This window comes from Tympanuchus pallidicinctus, unplaced genomic scaffold (genome assembly GCF_026119805.1).
Source record: "Tympanuchus pallidicinctus isolate F22 unplaced genomic scaffold, pur_lepc_1.0 scaffold22, whole genome shotgun sequence".
In the NCBI taxonomy this organism is placed as follows: Eukaryota; Metazoa; Chordata; class Aves; order Galliformes; family Phasianidae; genus Tympanuchus; species Tympanuchus pallidicinctus.
The window spans coordinates 27,712,502-27,729,249 of record NW_026294739.1 but is presented as its reverse complement, the minus strand read 5'-3'; the positions used below and the strand labels follow the sequence as shown (position 1 = coordinate 27,729,249).

The 16,748-nt window shown below is 38.9% G+C and overlaps 1 protein-coding gene across 2 annotated transcripts; it reads left to right on the top strand.

Moving 5' to 3' along the window:
- The first annotated feature begins 2,315 nt into the window (after positions 1 to 2,315).
- On the top strand, positions 2,316 to 16,464 carry BCO1 (beta-carotene oxygenase 1). Of its 2 annotated transcripts, XM_052687264.1 has the most exons (12): positions 2,316 to 2,364; positions 3,399 to 3,555; positions 5,563 to 5,691; positions 7,289 to 7,418; positions 7,732 to 7,879; positions 8,726 to 8,873; positions 8,997 to 9,217; positions 10,069 to 10,326; positions 11,435 to 11,537; positions 12,630 to 12,724; positions 14,659 to 14,770; positions 15,428 to 16,464. In XM_052687264.1, exons 2-12 carry the CDS (start codon positions 3,492 to 3,494, stop codon positions 15,598 to 15,600), a joined length of 1,581 nt encoding a protein of 526 aa, XP_052543224.1. In that variant the 5' UTR covers positions 2,316 to 2,364; positions 3,399 to 3,491; the 3' UTR covers positions 15,601 to 16,464. The 2 variants fall into 2 exon arrangements, with proteins under 2 accessions (XP_052543224.1, XP_052543223.1); XM_052687263.1 differs by lacking the exon at positions 2,316 to 2,364 and having other exon boundaries at positions 3,364 to 3,555.
- Positions 16,465 to 16,748: the final 284 nt, after the last annotated feature.

The window sequence follows — 16,748 nt, the reverse complement described above, 5'->3', positions numbered from 1 at the left end:
AATCTCTTCAGATTTCTGTGAGCACAGGAGATTTCTGAGGCAGTCCTACGTCCATCTTCTGCTTGTTTTGCTCCGTCTTGACACAAAATATTTCCGAGCTTATTGGACAAGAACATGGAAAAAAAGCTGTGTTACACATTTTCATTTCTCATCAGCAGATTTCAAAGAACCTTACCAAAGAGATCAGCCCCACAGTCCCCATGTTGAGAAGATGTCCCAGAGGCTGTTTGGGACAGTGCTTTCATGTTAAGCAGCCTGCACTCAAATACCACCTGACTGAAACCAGAAACCAGTTCTTTCTCACTTTTGATTTGATGTTGTCCCAAAGATGTGCAGTAGGTTAAAGGTAGGACAGTGTGCAGCAACATTAACATTTCTCAGTTTGGATGCCTGTAACACTATTTTTACAGCTTCAGTCAAAGATGAAAATGCTGTCCTCCACACTGGCAGTTGGCCCACTTGAGAACATGTTGCTGAACAAGTAAAAAGCTTTTTACATGTATTTTTACATTCTTGTTTTAGTCAGGTGACATCTGAGTGTAGATTGCTTAACTGTGTCCTTAAATAACAAAACATGTAGGTAGTCTTGGGATGATGATAAGTGCAGGTAGGGTCATGAAAGTCTCATGATGAGGAAGTTTATGTGGGTATTGTGATATTTTACTTATTTGAATGTCTCACATTTAAATGTTTGGGCATTTGAATATTTGAGCATTATAACAAGTGGGTGAGCTCAGTCTGGTTAGGTACGAGTGTGGTTGTGGCAGCAGTTCTGTGCCTCAGTGCTTGAAGAGTCTTAATGCTCAGTTACAGAATATTCTTATCTGAATGATTAAATCAGTGTTTCTGGTAATATTTGTACATGCTATTGTAAAAAAAAAAAAAGCTTTATTTATTACAAAATATATTGAAGTTTCACAAAAATAACTCACCAAAACCAGTAAAAATAATTAGTTTGATCCAAACAAAGCCCAGTCTGAACAATGTATGGAAACTACTGTTGTTTGACACAAACGATATTAATTGCAATTGGACTTCGACAGTACAAGAGGATTATTCCTCAGTGGTGCTGGCCAAATGTCTTTTGAAATGAGATGATGTCAATAAGAGAATATTTAACAGAGATGAATATTTAACAGAGTTGGAGCTTACATCTCCTGGTACAGTGAGATAGCAGCCAGTATGATTTCAGCAAGAGCAGCCCTAAGTTCCTATCAGCTTTACTGCTGGAGCCTTTATTTGGTAATAACAGATAACAGTTATTAGTTGGAAGTTCTTAGCACAGCCTAAAGATGTAGTCAGGTAATTTGATCTTTGTAAATGGGCTCTAACTATAATCTGAATTTTATAATGGAAAGGTTGTGATTAAAGTAAATTGAATAAGTACTTCTATTTCAATATCAAGATAAGGAATAGGATCGGTCTCTCCCTGATTCAAAAGGCACTGATTTGCTTCTTGTGTAAGCAAACCAAAAGTACAAAGGTAGACACATGGCAATTACATTATTGTTATAAAAGAAGCTTAATTAACTAACAATTTGAGCTGTACAAATGTTCAACTATTTATACAGCCAGAAAGTAAGCACTGCCCTCTTCTCACTTCTTTCCTTCAATGCAGACTATTCCATTAAGCAGCTTCAGCAACATGCCGAAAATCTCACCCTACAGAAAACCATCTGTTCTTCATGCAGACAGCACAGTCTGCCCACAGTTATGATGGTCTGGAAAATACTGGGTGTGTGAGTTATCATGTGTCTGGTAAGCCCAATATCAGAGATAGGCAGTCTCTCCAAAATCCAGGAGGGCTTCTAGTTCTATAGGCCCCCTAAAGGCAGCAGCTCCCTTTCTAACCTCTTTCTGTTGTTCTGTATAGGAGTTTTGAGCCAAAACCAAAAAGCAGACATGGAAATATTTATAGGAAACAGTCTCAGATTCATCATAAGGATATGCAATTTCGTGCTGACTAAGAACTTCAGCTCTAAGGGAAGTTGAACTGAACTTCTGATAGTTGAACTGAACTTCTTTGTTCTTGTTCAAAATAGATGAGAATAAGGAGAAGTGGAAAAGGTTTCTATGCTCTCTAGAACATGGACTTCTGTAACCTCCTCCATGCTCTCCCATCAAACACATCTTTGCAAAGGGAGAAGGAACACTGTGAAACAATGAAATTAGAGAAGTCACCTCATCCACACCCCCTTCCTCCAGCGGTTACACATTATAATTGTAAATAAATACTTGGATGTTAATACAATAGTGTAAAAAGAGGAAAATTGCACAGTTACCAGTTCTGATTTTTTTATCACTTGTTTCCATCAGTGCTTTCCAAATGGTGACAAAGGCATGCTGTCCTGGTGACTTCTCAAGGTAAAGATAAATCGGCAGACATGGGGTAAGGATGAGAAGAGCAATGTGTGTGTATAACAGGAGTCTGAGCAGTCACCTGTGGCAGAAATAGTGCTTTCAATACAGCGAGTGTGGATATTTATAAGTGATCTATTAGACTTAGGAATGGATGTTCAAACATTTTGGGAACAACAGTGATTTAGCAGGAAAAAAAATCGGATTTTAGGGTAACCTCACATAAAATTGCATAATATATGATTGTGCAAAGAATCTTTTTATCCTTCATGTTCAATGGAGCCTGTGATTTCCTCTGCAATCACATGCTTTATATTGAAATAATTCTTTTCCTAGAGGATTTTAAAATTAACAACATTGAACTCAGTTAAGTACCTTATCTTGAAAGAAATGCATGAAGTTAAAAATCCCCCTTCTTCTTAATTATTCCTGCCATACTTTCGCAGAGACTTCAAGGAGCTGATAACCAGGTGGAATCAGGTCACATATGGGAGAATGTATAATAGTGTCTATTTGTAAACAGGTGTTTAACCCAAAGGTGTGCTGCTTAGTTTGCTCTGGAGCTGTTTGTACTTAAAGAAAAAAATCTCATAGTTGTTCAGCAGCGATATTTTGTGAGTTAATAGAACAGCCCAGGTTAAATTTGGCAGAATGGAAAGAAACCGATGACACTCCATTGTCTATCGCTCCCAACAAGACAAATTCAGAACGGTGGGTAGAGCTTTCTTCTGTTTTTCTCTCTGCTCCTGCCAAGCAGGGCAGGCACCCCTACAAACAGCTCTGATTTTCCCTGCAATGCTGAAGGTGATATTTCAGTTTCCTTTTGCCTTTGGTGTGCCTGGCTGCTTGAGCAATCTTCACACAGAGCAAACAGGTGAGCTGTGCTCCTCTAACATCAAACTAGTGAAAGAGTTAAAGGAATGTGCGAGAATTATTGTGTATGTGTTAGGGATTAAAGATCAACTGTTATAAGTTGTCGATCTATAAGCCAGCAGCCATTAGCTCGTGTTGCACTTTAACCTCATCCTTCTATGTAACAGGAAAGAGCTGTTCTTAGCCCGGAGAGGAGGGAACCGCTACGCCTGCAGGAGCAGCTGGGTGGAGGACGCAGGAACTGTTCGGTTACGTGAGCAATGGAGACAATATTTAGCAGAAACAAAGAAGAACATCCAGAGCCCATAAAAGCTGAGGTGCAAGGTAAGTGAATGACAAACTCCTGTGTTTTCAAGCATATAAAACATTGAAACACTTGCTCCCTCAAAGCAACGCAGAAAAGGGAAACGGGAAGTGAGAAACGTCAGTGAGTTTTGTTTAAAGGACTGAGCTCAGACCTTATTTGTGCCCCTGACCATGGGATTTTTCTCATTTAATGGGTATTTCTACGTGCTTTTTCAGAAAGTCTGTCTGATCAGGATTCACTGAAGTTGGTGGTGAGGGACAAAATCTCAGCATTTAATCTGGTGGCACTCCCTCCCCCATGGTTCCGTACAGACTTTCGTTTTCTCCTCTCCGTAACCCTTCACTACCCTCTCTAGGGTACAGAAGGTACTTTTACTAGAAGGCATTCTAGCAAAAAATGCAGAGTATACTCCATTGAGATAGCCAGAAGTGGCTTTCTAGGTACGAAGACTTGATCGATTTAGCCTTTTTTTCTGCTTTTTTCACCTTGAAGAAGAGGGACTTAAAGAGATTTTTGCTGCAGCTACAGGAGAGGTTTGTTGTTGAGTACCTCTTTCTAGTACATATGCATATAGCAGGCATCTAAGACCAGTTTTAAAGTCAGTTCCCAGGTAGGTCATATCAGGTACATAATTACATGGCTATGTTGTTGTTGTTCAGCTTGGTGGCTGAATTGAAAAAGATTTTGTTTCAACGTGCTTTGTTTAAATTGGAGGTGATTTTATGCCTTTCAAATGTTTGTCACTCAAAATAAAAGCTTAGTGTTAAAATACATGAATTTGTTTGCAAGCAACAACTTTTACTACAACTTATATGTGTTATGGAATGGTTTATTTGAACAAAAACTGAACAGTTGAGTAAATTAATATAATACTTCAGTGGTAATGGTCATTCAGTATTTACCAGTAGTGAAAATTAAAGAGAACTCTGACCTCTTCACGTGTACTGTCCTGCCTGTGAACTGTCTCCTTGTTACTCAATATGTGCACTGTAAATATGACCCCTTAACGCCAACGTCAGACATAAAACTCTTGTTGTCCAAAGACTGCACAGCCACATGAACATCCCATCCTCCACCGCTGTGACAGCTCGTACTCTTCCAAATATTTGGAGATTTTGCTGTCATTCTCGTGTCCTCATGTAGTACAGAAAAGCTTTATTATTTTCACTGTAGATAAAAGCATGAGGCAAAAAAGAGATGCAGTCCAGATCTGTAAAGCTGTTTAAGCACTTAAAAATGCTGACTGGTACCTATTGTGATTTGCAGATGTTCTTAATTCCCACTTACATGAATTTTCATCTGAAAACTTCAAAGTATGTCAATTTTCTTTAAGACTTTTATACTGCAACTGTGTCAGAAATTACACTGAATTACACCAGAAGATTCAGAAGCTGCATCAAGTCTACGGTGCCTTAAACAAAAGACTACCTTTCTTTTTTCCCCATTATTCCTGTCCTGGAATTCCTTGTGCATCTTTCTTCTCCTTTAGGGAATATATCTCTCTATTAGACATCTGTATAAAGAGAGGCATGCCTATTTATAGATGGATAGATAGATAATATCTAGAGACATCTAAATATATAGATAAAAATTTTTAACTCTGACACTTCAATTGATGTAATGAAGACCAGTACAAGTCACACATCCCATAAAATATGTTGATTTCTGAGAAGCTCTAGCTTTTCCTGGCATGAGTAAAAAGGATTAAACACAGATCTGTACAAACTGAGTGCAGGAAAGAAAAGGCCCAACTCTATTTTCTTCCTGGCTTTAAGCAATTTCCAGCAGTCTTTTGCTCAAGTGATAATGTCATATCACAACATTTATGCAGAATATTGCTAGCAACATTTTTTAGCAGGTTGTGCTTTAGTTATCCGAAACGGAAACATAATTATTTGCTACTACAGATGTGGACTTGCATTCACAACCCATCTGTCTATGAAGCCTATGCCCTTAGTAAAATTGTCCTGCAGCATGCTCCTTTCCTAAAGGAATGAATACTGGAATGCTCCTTTTGTTCTCAGGTCAGTTGCCCACTTGGTTACAAGGAGTACTTCTCCGAAATGGCCCAGGGATGCATACAATAGGGGACACTAAATACAACCACTGGTTCGATGGCTTGGCTCTGCTGCACAGCTTCACATTTAAAAACGGTAAGTTATTGCACGTCAGATCACAGAAAGATAAACAAACCAAACATTGGTGTTGCCAATTCTGTTCCGAGTTAGATTAGCACTAATTGTATAACCAGACATTGCAGCTGTCTGGTTATAACCCTGCAAAAAAACAGCCATGTAGGCGCTGTGTGCTGGTGAGTCTGTCACAGCCAGCAGTCAGAGCAGGTGAGCTGTTCCTTGTAAGTTCTTTGTGAGAGAGGGCTGTGCACACATCAGTGAGGAGAGCCTGTGTTTCCAATTCTGGCACTGCTCTGGTTAGTGTGTGTTAGGTGCCCAGTCACAACACTGAGCTCTACAGGGGCTGCTTCTTGATGCCAGGATCTCAGATGTAGCTGTGTCCTCCAGTTACAGCCCTTCCCTCCTGACATAAATGGAGATGGAGAAGAAACTGTTGTGATGGTTCAGTGGGCAGTCCTATCTCTGGAACAATTACATGTTTTAAGACCAACTTCACAAAGTCATGCAAGCAAAACCACAGTTCTTTGGCTGTGATAACTGAGGCTAAAAGTTGTTTCAGCCACACAGTGTGAGCAAGGGCCAATTTCTGCCTCTTGTCTGCAGAACGGAGTGTCTGAAATGATAACACACAGTAAAGTGTCTCCAAACGTACACTCACACCTCAATCTCCTTAACAGCAGCTGAGGTGTCTCTCCAGGGCTGTTCTCCAGGGCAGATTATGTTGTCCTTCTTTCTGAAGAGCCAAAGTTCAACGCTGTCTGCACTGTGGGATGGCGTGCAGCCAGCTCTAAGCAGGTCACCGCAGGGCAGCATTTGCTTTCCGCACGCACCAAGAGGGCCATTTCTCATAAACATTGAAGTGAAAGCGTTTTCTGTTGCTTCAGTACTTTTCAGTGTGAGGCAGGATGTTTTACATCTATTCTTCCCACAGAAAGTACAGTTCTGTAAAAGAACTGAGATCACCCTTGTCGTTCTCCATTCCTTTTTAGTTTTCATTTCTGTAACTGGAGGCTTTTGGTGCAGCTGCAGGTTCTCCTAGCCTGACCAGGTCTACATCACCAAAAAATAACATAAAGTAATGAGCAGTGTTTTTTAAATTGCTACTTGTTTTACCCCCCTGATGCAAACAGAGCTCAGCTAGCTCAAGTATATCAGTGCATTAGATCACTTAGTGCCAAAGTTGGTTCCTTTAAGCAGTGTGCTACTCTGACATCAATAGCAAAGTATAAGTTTTGCCAGTACTAGAGATTTACCACCACCCACACATTGCTGCACAATTAATCATTTTTACACTGATTCCTTTGGTTTACTGGAAGAATTTATCCAAGTCCGTTCTTTCTTCACCCTAGACCCCAGTATTGTCCAAGCTTGATGGTAATTGAGGAAGGTAATGAAATTGTTGCTGATCTCAGCAGCCACAAGAACAATCCTTGGTTCCTCTAGACATCTAGACAGCTGAGATTGCTTTCCATAGCAGGGATTTAGACAGCCTGATCCATTGCAAACTTTTCTTTGCTAAAGGACATCTGCTCAACAGATTCTTTCTCTATCTTTGTGCCAGTTTTCTAAAAAACTTAGCATGAAATGTGATTGAAGTCCATTTGGCCTTTGTCAGGTGAAGTTTACTACAGAAGTAAGTACCTCCGAAGTGACACATACAGCTGCAATATAGAAGCAAACCGAATTGTGGTGTCCGAGTTTGGAACCATGGCTTATCCAGATCCATGCAAAAACATATTTGCCAAGTAAGCAATGCTTTCCCCAGCAGGGTGCTGCTATCTCTCTCTCTCTCTCTCTCCAGCACGGCTGTCTTTTCTGTTTACTCTTGACAGATGTATACAAATACGAATTTTGTTTTGTAAATTTACAATTTCCACATAGTGATAAGGTCAGGAGTGATACCCGGTACCGTATGCTCTGTGGATTACTCTAAGGCAAACATTATAATTCCACTTTGTCAGTAGTGTTGTCTGTTTTATTCACCAGTGCAAGTAGATTTTGTTGTAGTTTTGAACAGGCAAGTACTTTCTTTTCTTTCTAATATGACATTCCCCTCAGGGCATTCTCATACTTATCTCACACCATTCCTGAGTTCACGGACAACTGCCTGATCAACATTATGAAAAGTGGGGATGATTATTATGCTACCAGTGAGACTAACTTCATCAGAAAAATTGATCCACAGACTCTGGAGACACTAGAAAAGGTATAAATGTCTGTGTGTCGTTCTGGTTCCCTGCCTGCAAGTTAAATCTGCAGCACACAAAATTGGAAAGATGTATTTCCTCCTATGTCCAGGCTAGCAGAGTAGACTTGTTTGAAATTGTGGTAAAATGAAATGGTGAAGATTCATGTAAGAACTGTTCACGTAAGAACTCAGGAGTTCAAAAGAAAATCCCAGGCAGTTTAGAGAAAAGTGGGGCTTTGGGCAATTGCACAGCTGTACACAGCGTCGTGAGGCTTCAGGCATAATTCCACATATCGTGCTTATGATGTGATTATTTTGGATGATTTCCATTATAATGCATCTGTAGTTCTGAAGTGATTTACGTAATTAACAGTTTGGTAGGTCATTTATTTGATGACTTTTCAAGTGCCTTATGCAAGCTATTACTTAATTATTAAAAGCAAATGTGGACATACTGAATATTGATTTTTTCCTGTCGTACACTGTGGTTTGAGTACAGTTTCCTTAAATTGAATAGAAATAATTTTGTTCCAGAAAACTGTTAGACTCATTGCCCTGTTAAATAACTGCTCTCAGAATGAAATGGGCATTTTCAGAGTAATGCCTTTAGCCAACCACCCTGCTGTATTGTGTGGCTACAACAGAGGGGTGAATTCAGTTTCTGTAGTTTGTTTAGCCTCAAATTAGGAAATGATTTGAGAACCTGCATGAGTTATGTGACTTAAATGATGAATTTTCAAGACCTCCGGGGGGCACCAGTATAAGGCTACCAGTGCAGAAGGGCGGGTGGATTTGTGCCATTAGCTATGATCAATTTTAATGTACTTACACATCTCTAAATTCTCCTACTGTATCATCTTCCAGGTAGACTACAGCAAATACGTAGCTGTAAACTTGGCAACTGCTCACCCACACTACGACAGTGCTGGAAATATTCTCAACATGGGTACTTCAATTGTTGATAAAGGGAGAACAAAATATCTTCTCTTTAAGATCCCCTCCTCTGTACCAGGTAAGATATGGCTTTTAGCAGTATTTCTTAGAAACTTGTCAACATTTTCTTTTCTTCTAAGGTTAAGGGGTGAAAACACAAGATTTTATAAATGTAATTTTACTTTTTCTTATTTCTGTTCAGAGAACGAAAAGAAGAAATCTAGTTTTAAACACACAGAAGTAGTATGCTCCATCCCTTCTCGCTCCCTGCTCCAACCAAGTTACTACCACAGCTTTGGAATGACAGAGAATTATATTGTGTTCATAGAACAGCCATTCAAGCTGGATATTGTCAAACTGGCTACTGCCTACATCCGAGGTGTGAACTGGGCTTCCTGCCTTGCCTTTCATAAGGAGGATAAGGTATTCTGTCTGATGCTGAGCAATGGAGTCGGCCAGGCCAGTAACCTGTTGTTACTGTTGCTGCTCTGTTTTTTGTCAAGTTCATTAATTTCAGTAATAACACTTTCTTTAAAAGCTCTTACTGTCATGTTGCACTTTTTTCAAACTAATGTTGTATTTTTTAAATATTATCTCCCATCTCCAGAAATTTCACAAATACTGATGCTGAAGTGACAGTTTGGCATAGTCAAAATGTGTGCAAGAAGAGAAAATAGAACTGCTCTAACATCCCAGGCATGTACAGCTGCTCCTGCTCCATACAAAATGCTGTACAGTGTGGATGAAATCTGTTCTAGATCCGTTTCATCAGATTAAGTAGAGACAGATTCGTGGAAAAGCCTGAATTCAACAAAAGGACAGTCTGTTTTGTTGAGGCAATTAAGGGGAAAAAACCTCTTTCCTAAGGACCTGATTTCCATATTTTGTGACCCACAACTTGGGGAAAGTGCTGGAGAAGAGGGCACCGACACGGAAGAAGACAGAGACTCAATGCTAGGGCAGAGTTATGTAAATTAAAAATAGGCCAGGGGATTTTCCAGGTTTACTGGAAAACTTCTACCTTCAGCTTGGCCCAAACAGCAATGTGCAACAGTGACATGAGTTTGGAGCACTTCCACACTCATTTTCTACTACATTTTTTTGGTCTCAAGATTGGAACCTCTCACCTCCTAGCAGCAAATCCCGAATTTGTAATATGCTTCAGTAGAAACAGGCAGTGGTTTAGAATGTAGATGGCTATCTTAGAAAAATAATTTCCTATGTAACTGTTTGCTGATCATTACTGGCTATACGTAATGTTCGCTGTCTTTCAGACGTGGTTTCACTTTGTAGACAGAAAGACAAAAAAAGAAGTATCCACCAAGTTTTACACTGATGCTATGGTGCTTTATCACCACATAAATGCTTATGAAGAAGACGGCCATGTTGTTTTTGATATCGTTGCCTACAAAGACAATAGCTTGTATGATATGTTTTACTTGAAAAAACTGAACAAAGACTTTGAAGACAACAACAAGCTTACCTCCATCCCAACCTGCAAGCGGTTTGTTGTGCCTCTGCAGTATGACAAGGTAGGAAGAAAAGGGCTTTTTAAACTGCTCTTTGTTCAGTAATGTCAAACGATCAATTAGGAAAGCGGGTGGATGAGCTGCTGCCAGCCCTCTTGTGCAAATTTTTAGTTCTTTAAAAATAACATATTCACAAAGTGTTCAGGAGTTTTGTTTTTCGTATGTGTTGTGAGTAATGGCAATGAGCAGTTGGACCTACTGTTACACGGGTGGAGGTTCTGATACCATCACTTATGGAGATTTATGGAGGGTTGTTGAGCATGCATCATTTCCTTAACAGTGCAATTATTTGTAAGATGCTGTAAAATATGAGCAGATATATCAACTTGACATTGGTTAGAAAGGTATTCATGAGATTTTGCACAATATGATTTTTTCACTTTACTGGAAGCCTATATAAAATATATTCACACTCCCCACTGTTGCAATAGCTTTATTAAAATGAGAAGATTTCAGTTAAGTGCAAGATTTACTAGCATGAGGAATGATCTTATCTTTCAATATAATTTAAAACATCATTTTACAGCATTGTTTGCAGCAAAGATTATATACTGGCCAGCAACTTGGGCAAGTTTCTGCTTGATTCCTTTGGAACAGATAATACTTCTTCCTCCTACATCCCAGAATCTTGCTGGCTTTTCGTGTCTCGAAAACTTATGTGGCAAGGGCAAAGGATCTGTTGGATCTCAACTATCCTACCTATGCTGCAGTGTTAAACATTCAGCTGTAGTATATTAAAAACAAGAACGCACCTTAACTTTGGTGATTTTTAGTGTGAATTTTATCCCTAACATTTTAAAGCCTATCTCCATTAATTAAATACACAAACTGTATCATCTATTTATTGTGCTTCTGGAACACAGCCATATCTCTCTAAACCTTTCTAAATGCTCACTGTGATTCAAAGCAGTTACACAATGATACATTCAAGCCCTCTGAGTATAATCAGATTTCTAAAGAGAAGGTCAGAATCTAATGTTACAGGATAAATGGAGGAACTTCATGAACCTGGAATATCTGTGTTAATCCCAAATTTGTCCATGTTAATATCAAACCTGATGAAAGTTCTAAATTAGGAACACATTACATTTTCAGCATACCTCTCTTTCAGGATGCAGAAGTAGGTTCTAATTTAGTCAAACTTCCAACTTCCGCGACTGCTGTAAAAGAAAAAGATGGCAGCATCTATTGCCAACCTGAAATATTATGTGAAGGTAAGAAATGTCTGTTACACAGATCTCAAGTGTGTTCCTTTACACACTTACACTTAGATGTATTCTAACAATGCCTAGCAGCTGTATGTCAGATCTTTATAAAGCTGAAAGTAACAAAAGCTTTAATTAATATGTTTTGCATAATATAGACAATATCTTTCTTATTTCAATCCTTGGGGTCCATCCATTAATATAAGACCCTGAACCTGCTCAGGAATGATTCAGAGGCAGTATTTAGAAGCTGAGTTGTTAAGCTAGGGAATAAGTGAATTGTTGTGACTTATAATGGTACCCCAGTTCTAGAAACATTTATATTTAGAAAGTTCAAAATACCACTGCATCAAAGACAGAGAGCTTCACTTTGCAAGTGACAGACAGATCTGTGCCTGCTTACTGGAGATCTGCACAGCTTTTTAAAAGGATTGCAAGAGATCTCCTAGGTCAGGTAAATCCTGGTTCCCAAACAGCATCGCTCCGAAAGGTGAACATCCGAGCACTCTGAGGAAGGGGTTGCTGTCACCTGGATACGTATTCATCAATCATGAAATCTTTTAAATGTCTGCAGTTATATCAGTTTTATATTGCTCTGGGGTCCCAAGCCTGATCTTACAGCTATTAATGTGGCTTGCAAATCTACCTGTACCGAGGTCTAAAATTGGTAACTTCAGTTATGTGCTGTATTTTATGAGTTTTACCTCTGAGAGTGGATACTTAAATTTTATGAGGGGTTATAACAGGGATTTGTAAAGGTATGGATGTGCTTAAAGAGAAAGTTGTTTCTTAGAATGTTGCCCTCCAATTATATCTCAGAAGCTCACATGTAATGTGTTTATGAAACAAATGACGTGATACTAATCATTTCCAGTATAATGGATTCCCAAGAATGAAAAATTACCATTTTTGAACAAACTGCCTTGGCTTAACTGGGCTCTGTTAATACCATCATTGGCTTTTTAGAAATTCAAACATATAAAATCTGTTTGAAATGCTGTCAACATTTTTTTTCACAGGGTAAGATTAATTGGCCTATGTAAGTGTATGCTCAGAATTGTACTTCTTTTGTTCCTAAGTCTTGGGCTTTATTTTACCTAGGAATAGAGCTGCCTCGTGTCAACTATGACTACAATGGCAAAAAATACAAATATGTCTATGCAACAGAAGTCCAGTGGAGTCCTGTTCCTACAAAGGTATCACTAACATTTACAAAGTCAGCAACAGTATATATATAACACAAATCAAATGTTAGCAGTTATATGTAGACCATGCTTCAGTCTGGCCCAAAATACAGTGTCATCTGCAGTCATCAATCCAAATTGAAAGGGGGGGCTTCTGAGGACAGAACTGAAACTGATAAAGCTTCTAAATGACAACAGTGCGGCAGTGTACTGTGATCATAAACTTCAGCACTTGAAAGCACTGAGATTAAAAGTTGGGCACATATGTTAGCTTACTGGTATAATTGAAACAGCCCCACCGGGCCAAACTATGGAAGAAGTACATCCTTGTTTTGTTAGTTGAAGCTATGGAACTCTGTTGCCAGCTGTTCATAACATGTAGCTCCATGAAGAGCAAACAAGTGTTTTTTTAGGTATGTGACTTGAGATTGGATGCTGTAATGTTCAATAGAGAATCAGTTTCTATTAAAACTTTTCCCATTTGTGAGTCATCCACACGCAAAGCAATAGGAAATGGCTGAATTCTCATAAGGGTGAGCTCAAGTTGTATCATTTCTCTTGTGAAGTATGGATAAAGTCAGGCTTCTTTATCCATTTTTTAATTTCCAGTCTTCTGAATACAGCAGTTACAGAGACCCTCACTTTTCTGCTCAATTTGACTGAACTTCTGTCATGTGCCAATACCTACAAAGGAGAGAGTAGCAGAAAGGAAGAGCATTAGGCAGACACATATCTGTAATAATTATGTTTGGTTTTTTTCCCTTAGGAAACTCAGCTAAAACAAGAAGTTATTAAAATACTATATAATTTTTCAGAAAGCTTTTTCCTTTGCTAGAGATCTAGTTCTGTGTAACAGGATAGCAAATGTGTATGGCACTCTGTGTATGGCAGCTTCTTAGGAGAAAGCTTTGAATTACCAACAGATTAAGGTGAAAAGTACTGCTAGTGAAGGAGTATTGCACACACAGACTCACACTTTATAATTACTGTACTGAGAGCAAATTGAGATCACTCTTGGCTCTATATAATTACCACCTCTGATTACAAAATAAAGCTGGATTTCTTCACTATGCAAGAAAATTTATTGCAGAACATTTGACATTGAGTAAATAAGCACGTTTGTGATTTCCAGTGCAGATAATCTCTGCCTGACTTAAAACATAATCTGACAGCAGTTTATATTTATATTGCTGCTTATTCACATCAGTTTTTCTTTAATGAATGCGGTCACAACTACAACCATGTATGATCCTTAGGTCATTGAAACTGCTGTCATCTTGGATATAAGGGAAAATTCTTTCTCCAATGCTTAAATGCTTTCATTTTTGTTTGGAGTTATTTTTTGGAGTGAACATTAAAAGGGAAACAAATAAAACTGCATCTGGATGTGGAGAAAAAACACTTAACTTACATGGAAGTGTGTCCCCAGTGGAAGGTGGCTTGGGCAGGCGCCTGAGCCATTAATGAGATGAAAAGCTGTGCCCTGTTCCTTTGGTTAATGCCAGTGTCTGTGTGGAATTCTTGCTCCATTGGTTTAACCTTTACATCACTATTAATAGCCCTTGTTCTGGCATATATACCCCAATTAACAATAGAAGGCCTTGAGGAATATTGAGGTCACAACAAAAGGAAAATAATTCACAGGATTAGAAATTGGAAGGTTTAAATCCTGTTTCCTGCTTTACAGCAGAACTGCAGTCATTTGGGGCAAGTCACTTCAAAGTGCTGTGCTGTGCACTCTTCTCTGTATGGGGAGGATGTTATTTAGCCATGATGCAGGGTAAGCAAATCTTACCACCTATTAGGATTTGTCAAATACTCCACGCCCAACAAGGGAAGATGTAATTGCAATGTAATGAAGTGGTATCTATGCCTTTTTTAACACTACTAAAATAGTCTCTATAAAATCAACCACTGTCACTGACACTTTTCTGATCACAACTTAGATTGCGAAACTGAACGTCCAAACAAAGGAACTGCTGCACTGGGGAGAAGAGCACTGCTGGCCCTCAGAGCCCATCTTCGTTCCCAGCCCCGGTGCAAGAGAAGAGGATGAAGGTAAAATAGCAACATTTCGAAAGCTGGGTTTTGCATTAAGTCTTAAAAGTTTCATTGTTGTCAGTCAGAACAAGGCAGCTAGGCCGATGTTTCTGCAGATCAATTAGAATTACTGCCAACCGTTTTACTCCTGCAGACTAAAGACAGATCAATGACAGAGCAAAAGGAACTTGCATAAAGTCCCACACTATTCATAAACAGTAAAATCCATGCTTAGGACTTTCCAGATTGCCACTGGGAACTAGACTTATCAAGTGAAGAAGCTGGAGCTGTGGAAGTCATTGCTGTTACAAATGAGAGCACAAAGTGGCATTGCAAGTCTCCCTGTAATCTGGATCCGGTTCTGTTCTGAGGCGGCTCCTTGCAAAGACAAATGATAAATAGCTGAAAGGATGTGTCCCAAGCTTCACTACTCAGTTGCCCAACAAGACTGTCAGAGACACAGTTCAGTGTTTGCTTGCTGCAGGCAGGCCAGGTAAAGGAACAGAAGAGAACCATTCAGTAGTTCCTCAGCTCCCCCAGTCAGACTTCATCTAGTAAGCACTTTCAGTTTGTGTCCTCAGATTCCTAGCAAACAGGACTCATTTCCTGACAGTGTTATGTTTTCAGCTTGGTGTAACCAGTATGAGCTTCTAATTCTCCACTTGTATGTCACAGGTGTTGTTTTGACCTGTGTTGTGGTGTCTGAGCCAAACAAAGCACCCTTCCTACTCATCTTGGATGCTAAAACATTCAAAGAATTGGGCCGAGCCACTGTTAATGTAGAAATGCATCTGGACCTGCATGGAATGTTTATACCACAGAATGATTTGGAGGCTGAGATGGAGTAAAGCCCTATTCATCCCATTACACAAACTGAGACAGCTTTCTACTGAGCGTGGGATAATATCCCTTTTATCATTCACGAACAACCATATTATGACACAAAATGACTGTATATAATCTCTTAAATAATAGATACAATCCTTTTAAGACACAGCAATGACTTTTACTACAGGTAACGAGATGCACAACTGGCACATAACTATTCCAAAAGAAGAATGATTGGTATTTTAAAAGTGCTAATGTTGTACATAACTGTGGTAGAGGGAACTGGAGAGAAAGGTAATGAGAGTATTTAAGTAGAATATAGATTTCTGAGCAAATGAAGTACAGTATTTATAGTGTGATGCATGGCATGAGTCACATAGGTCTGGAGCTCGTGCATCTTTCAGAGATCATTTCAAGATTGCAGTTTGTGATGCAAGTTTTCTCCAGACAGAAAACCTCATTTTAAACCATCTGCTACTGGTAATTAATACCAATGCATTTTCTTGGTGCTTAATTTCCACTTTAACCAAAGTTAAGTATTACATTCAGGTGCTACAACTTTCTAATTTAAAACTGAAACAAACAAGCAAACAAAACTTGCTTTGCTAATAATCCCATACCTTTCCTTTTTATGATGACAAAACCAAGTACATATGTAGCATTATGTAGCATTCAGTTATACTTCAGTGCTATTCTATCCTAATGTTGTAAGCAATTTGTACTTAAATCAGTTTTCCTTGATAGTATCTAATATAACATTTCATGTAATTAGATGAGTATGTTGTCTAAAGATGAATAGAAGCGTATCTTTCATTAATATTGTTATTTGTGTTACTAACACAATGCGTATGAATGAGAGCAATATATTTCTAGAATAACTCAGATATATGTTCAACAATTTCTTTAGGTAAAAGTTTATTTTCTGATGGAGGTTGAATCATAATGAGTGAGAAAACTGTGTATCCATCCATCCATCCATCCATCCATCCATCCATCCATCCATCCATGTTAGGTGTTCACTTGGTCTGTATGTGTCACCACACTATTTGGATATCTCTCACTTTCACATACCTGTTCTCAGTGTTTCTGCTACTCACTGTATTTTGCAGGAGGGAAACAAAATGGGATCACTGTCATCTATTGCCCCATCACATGAGAACAACTGGGC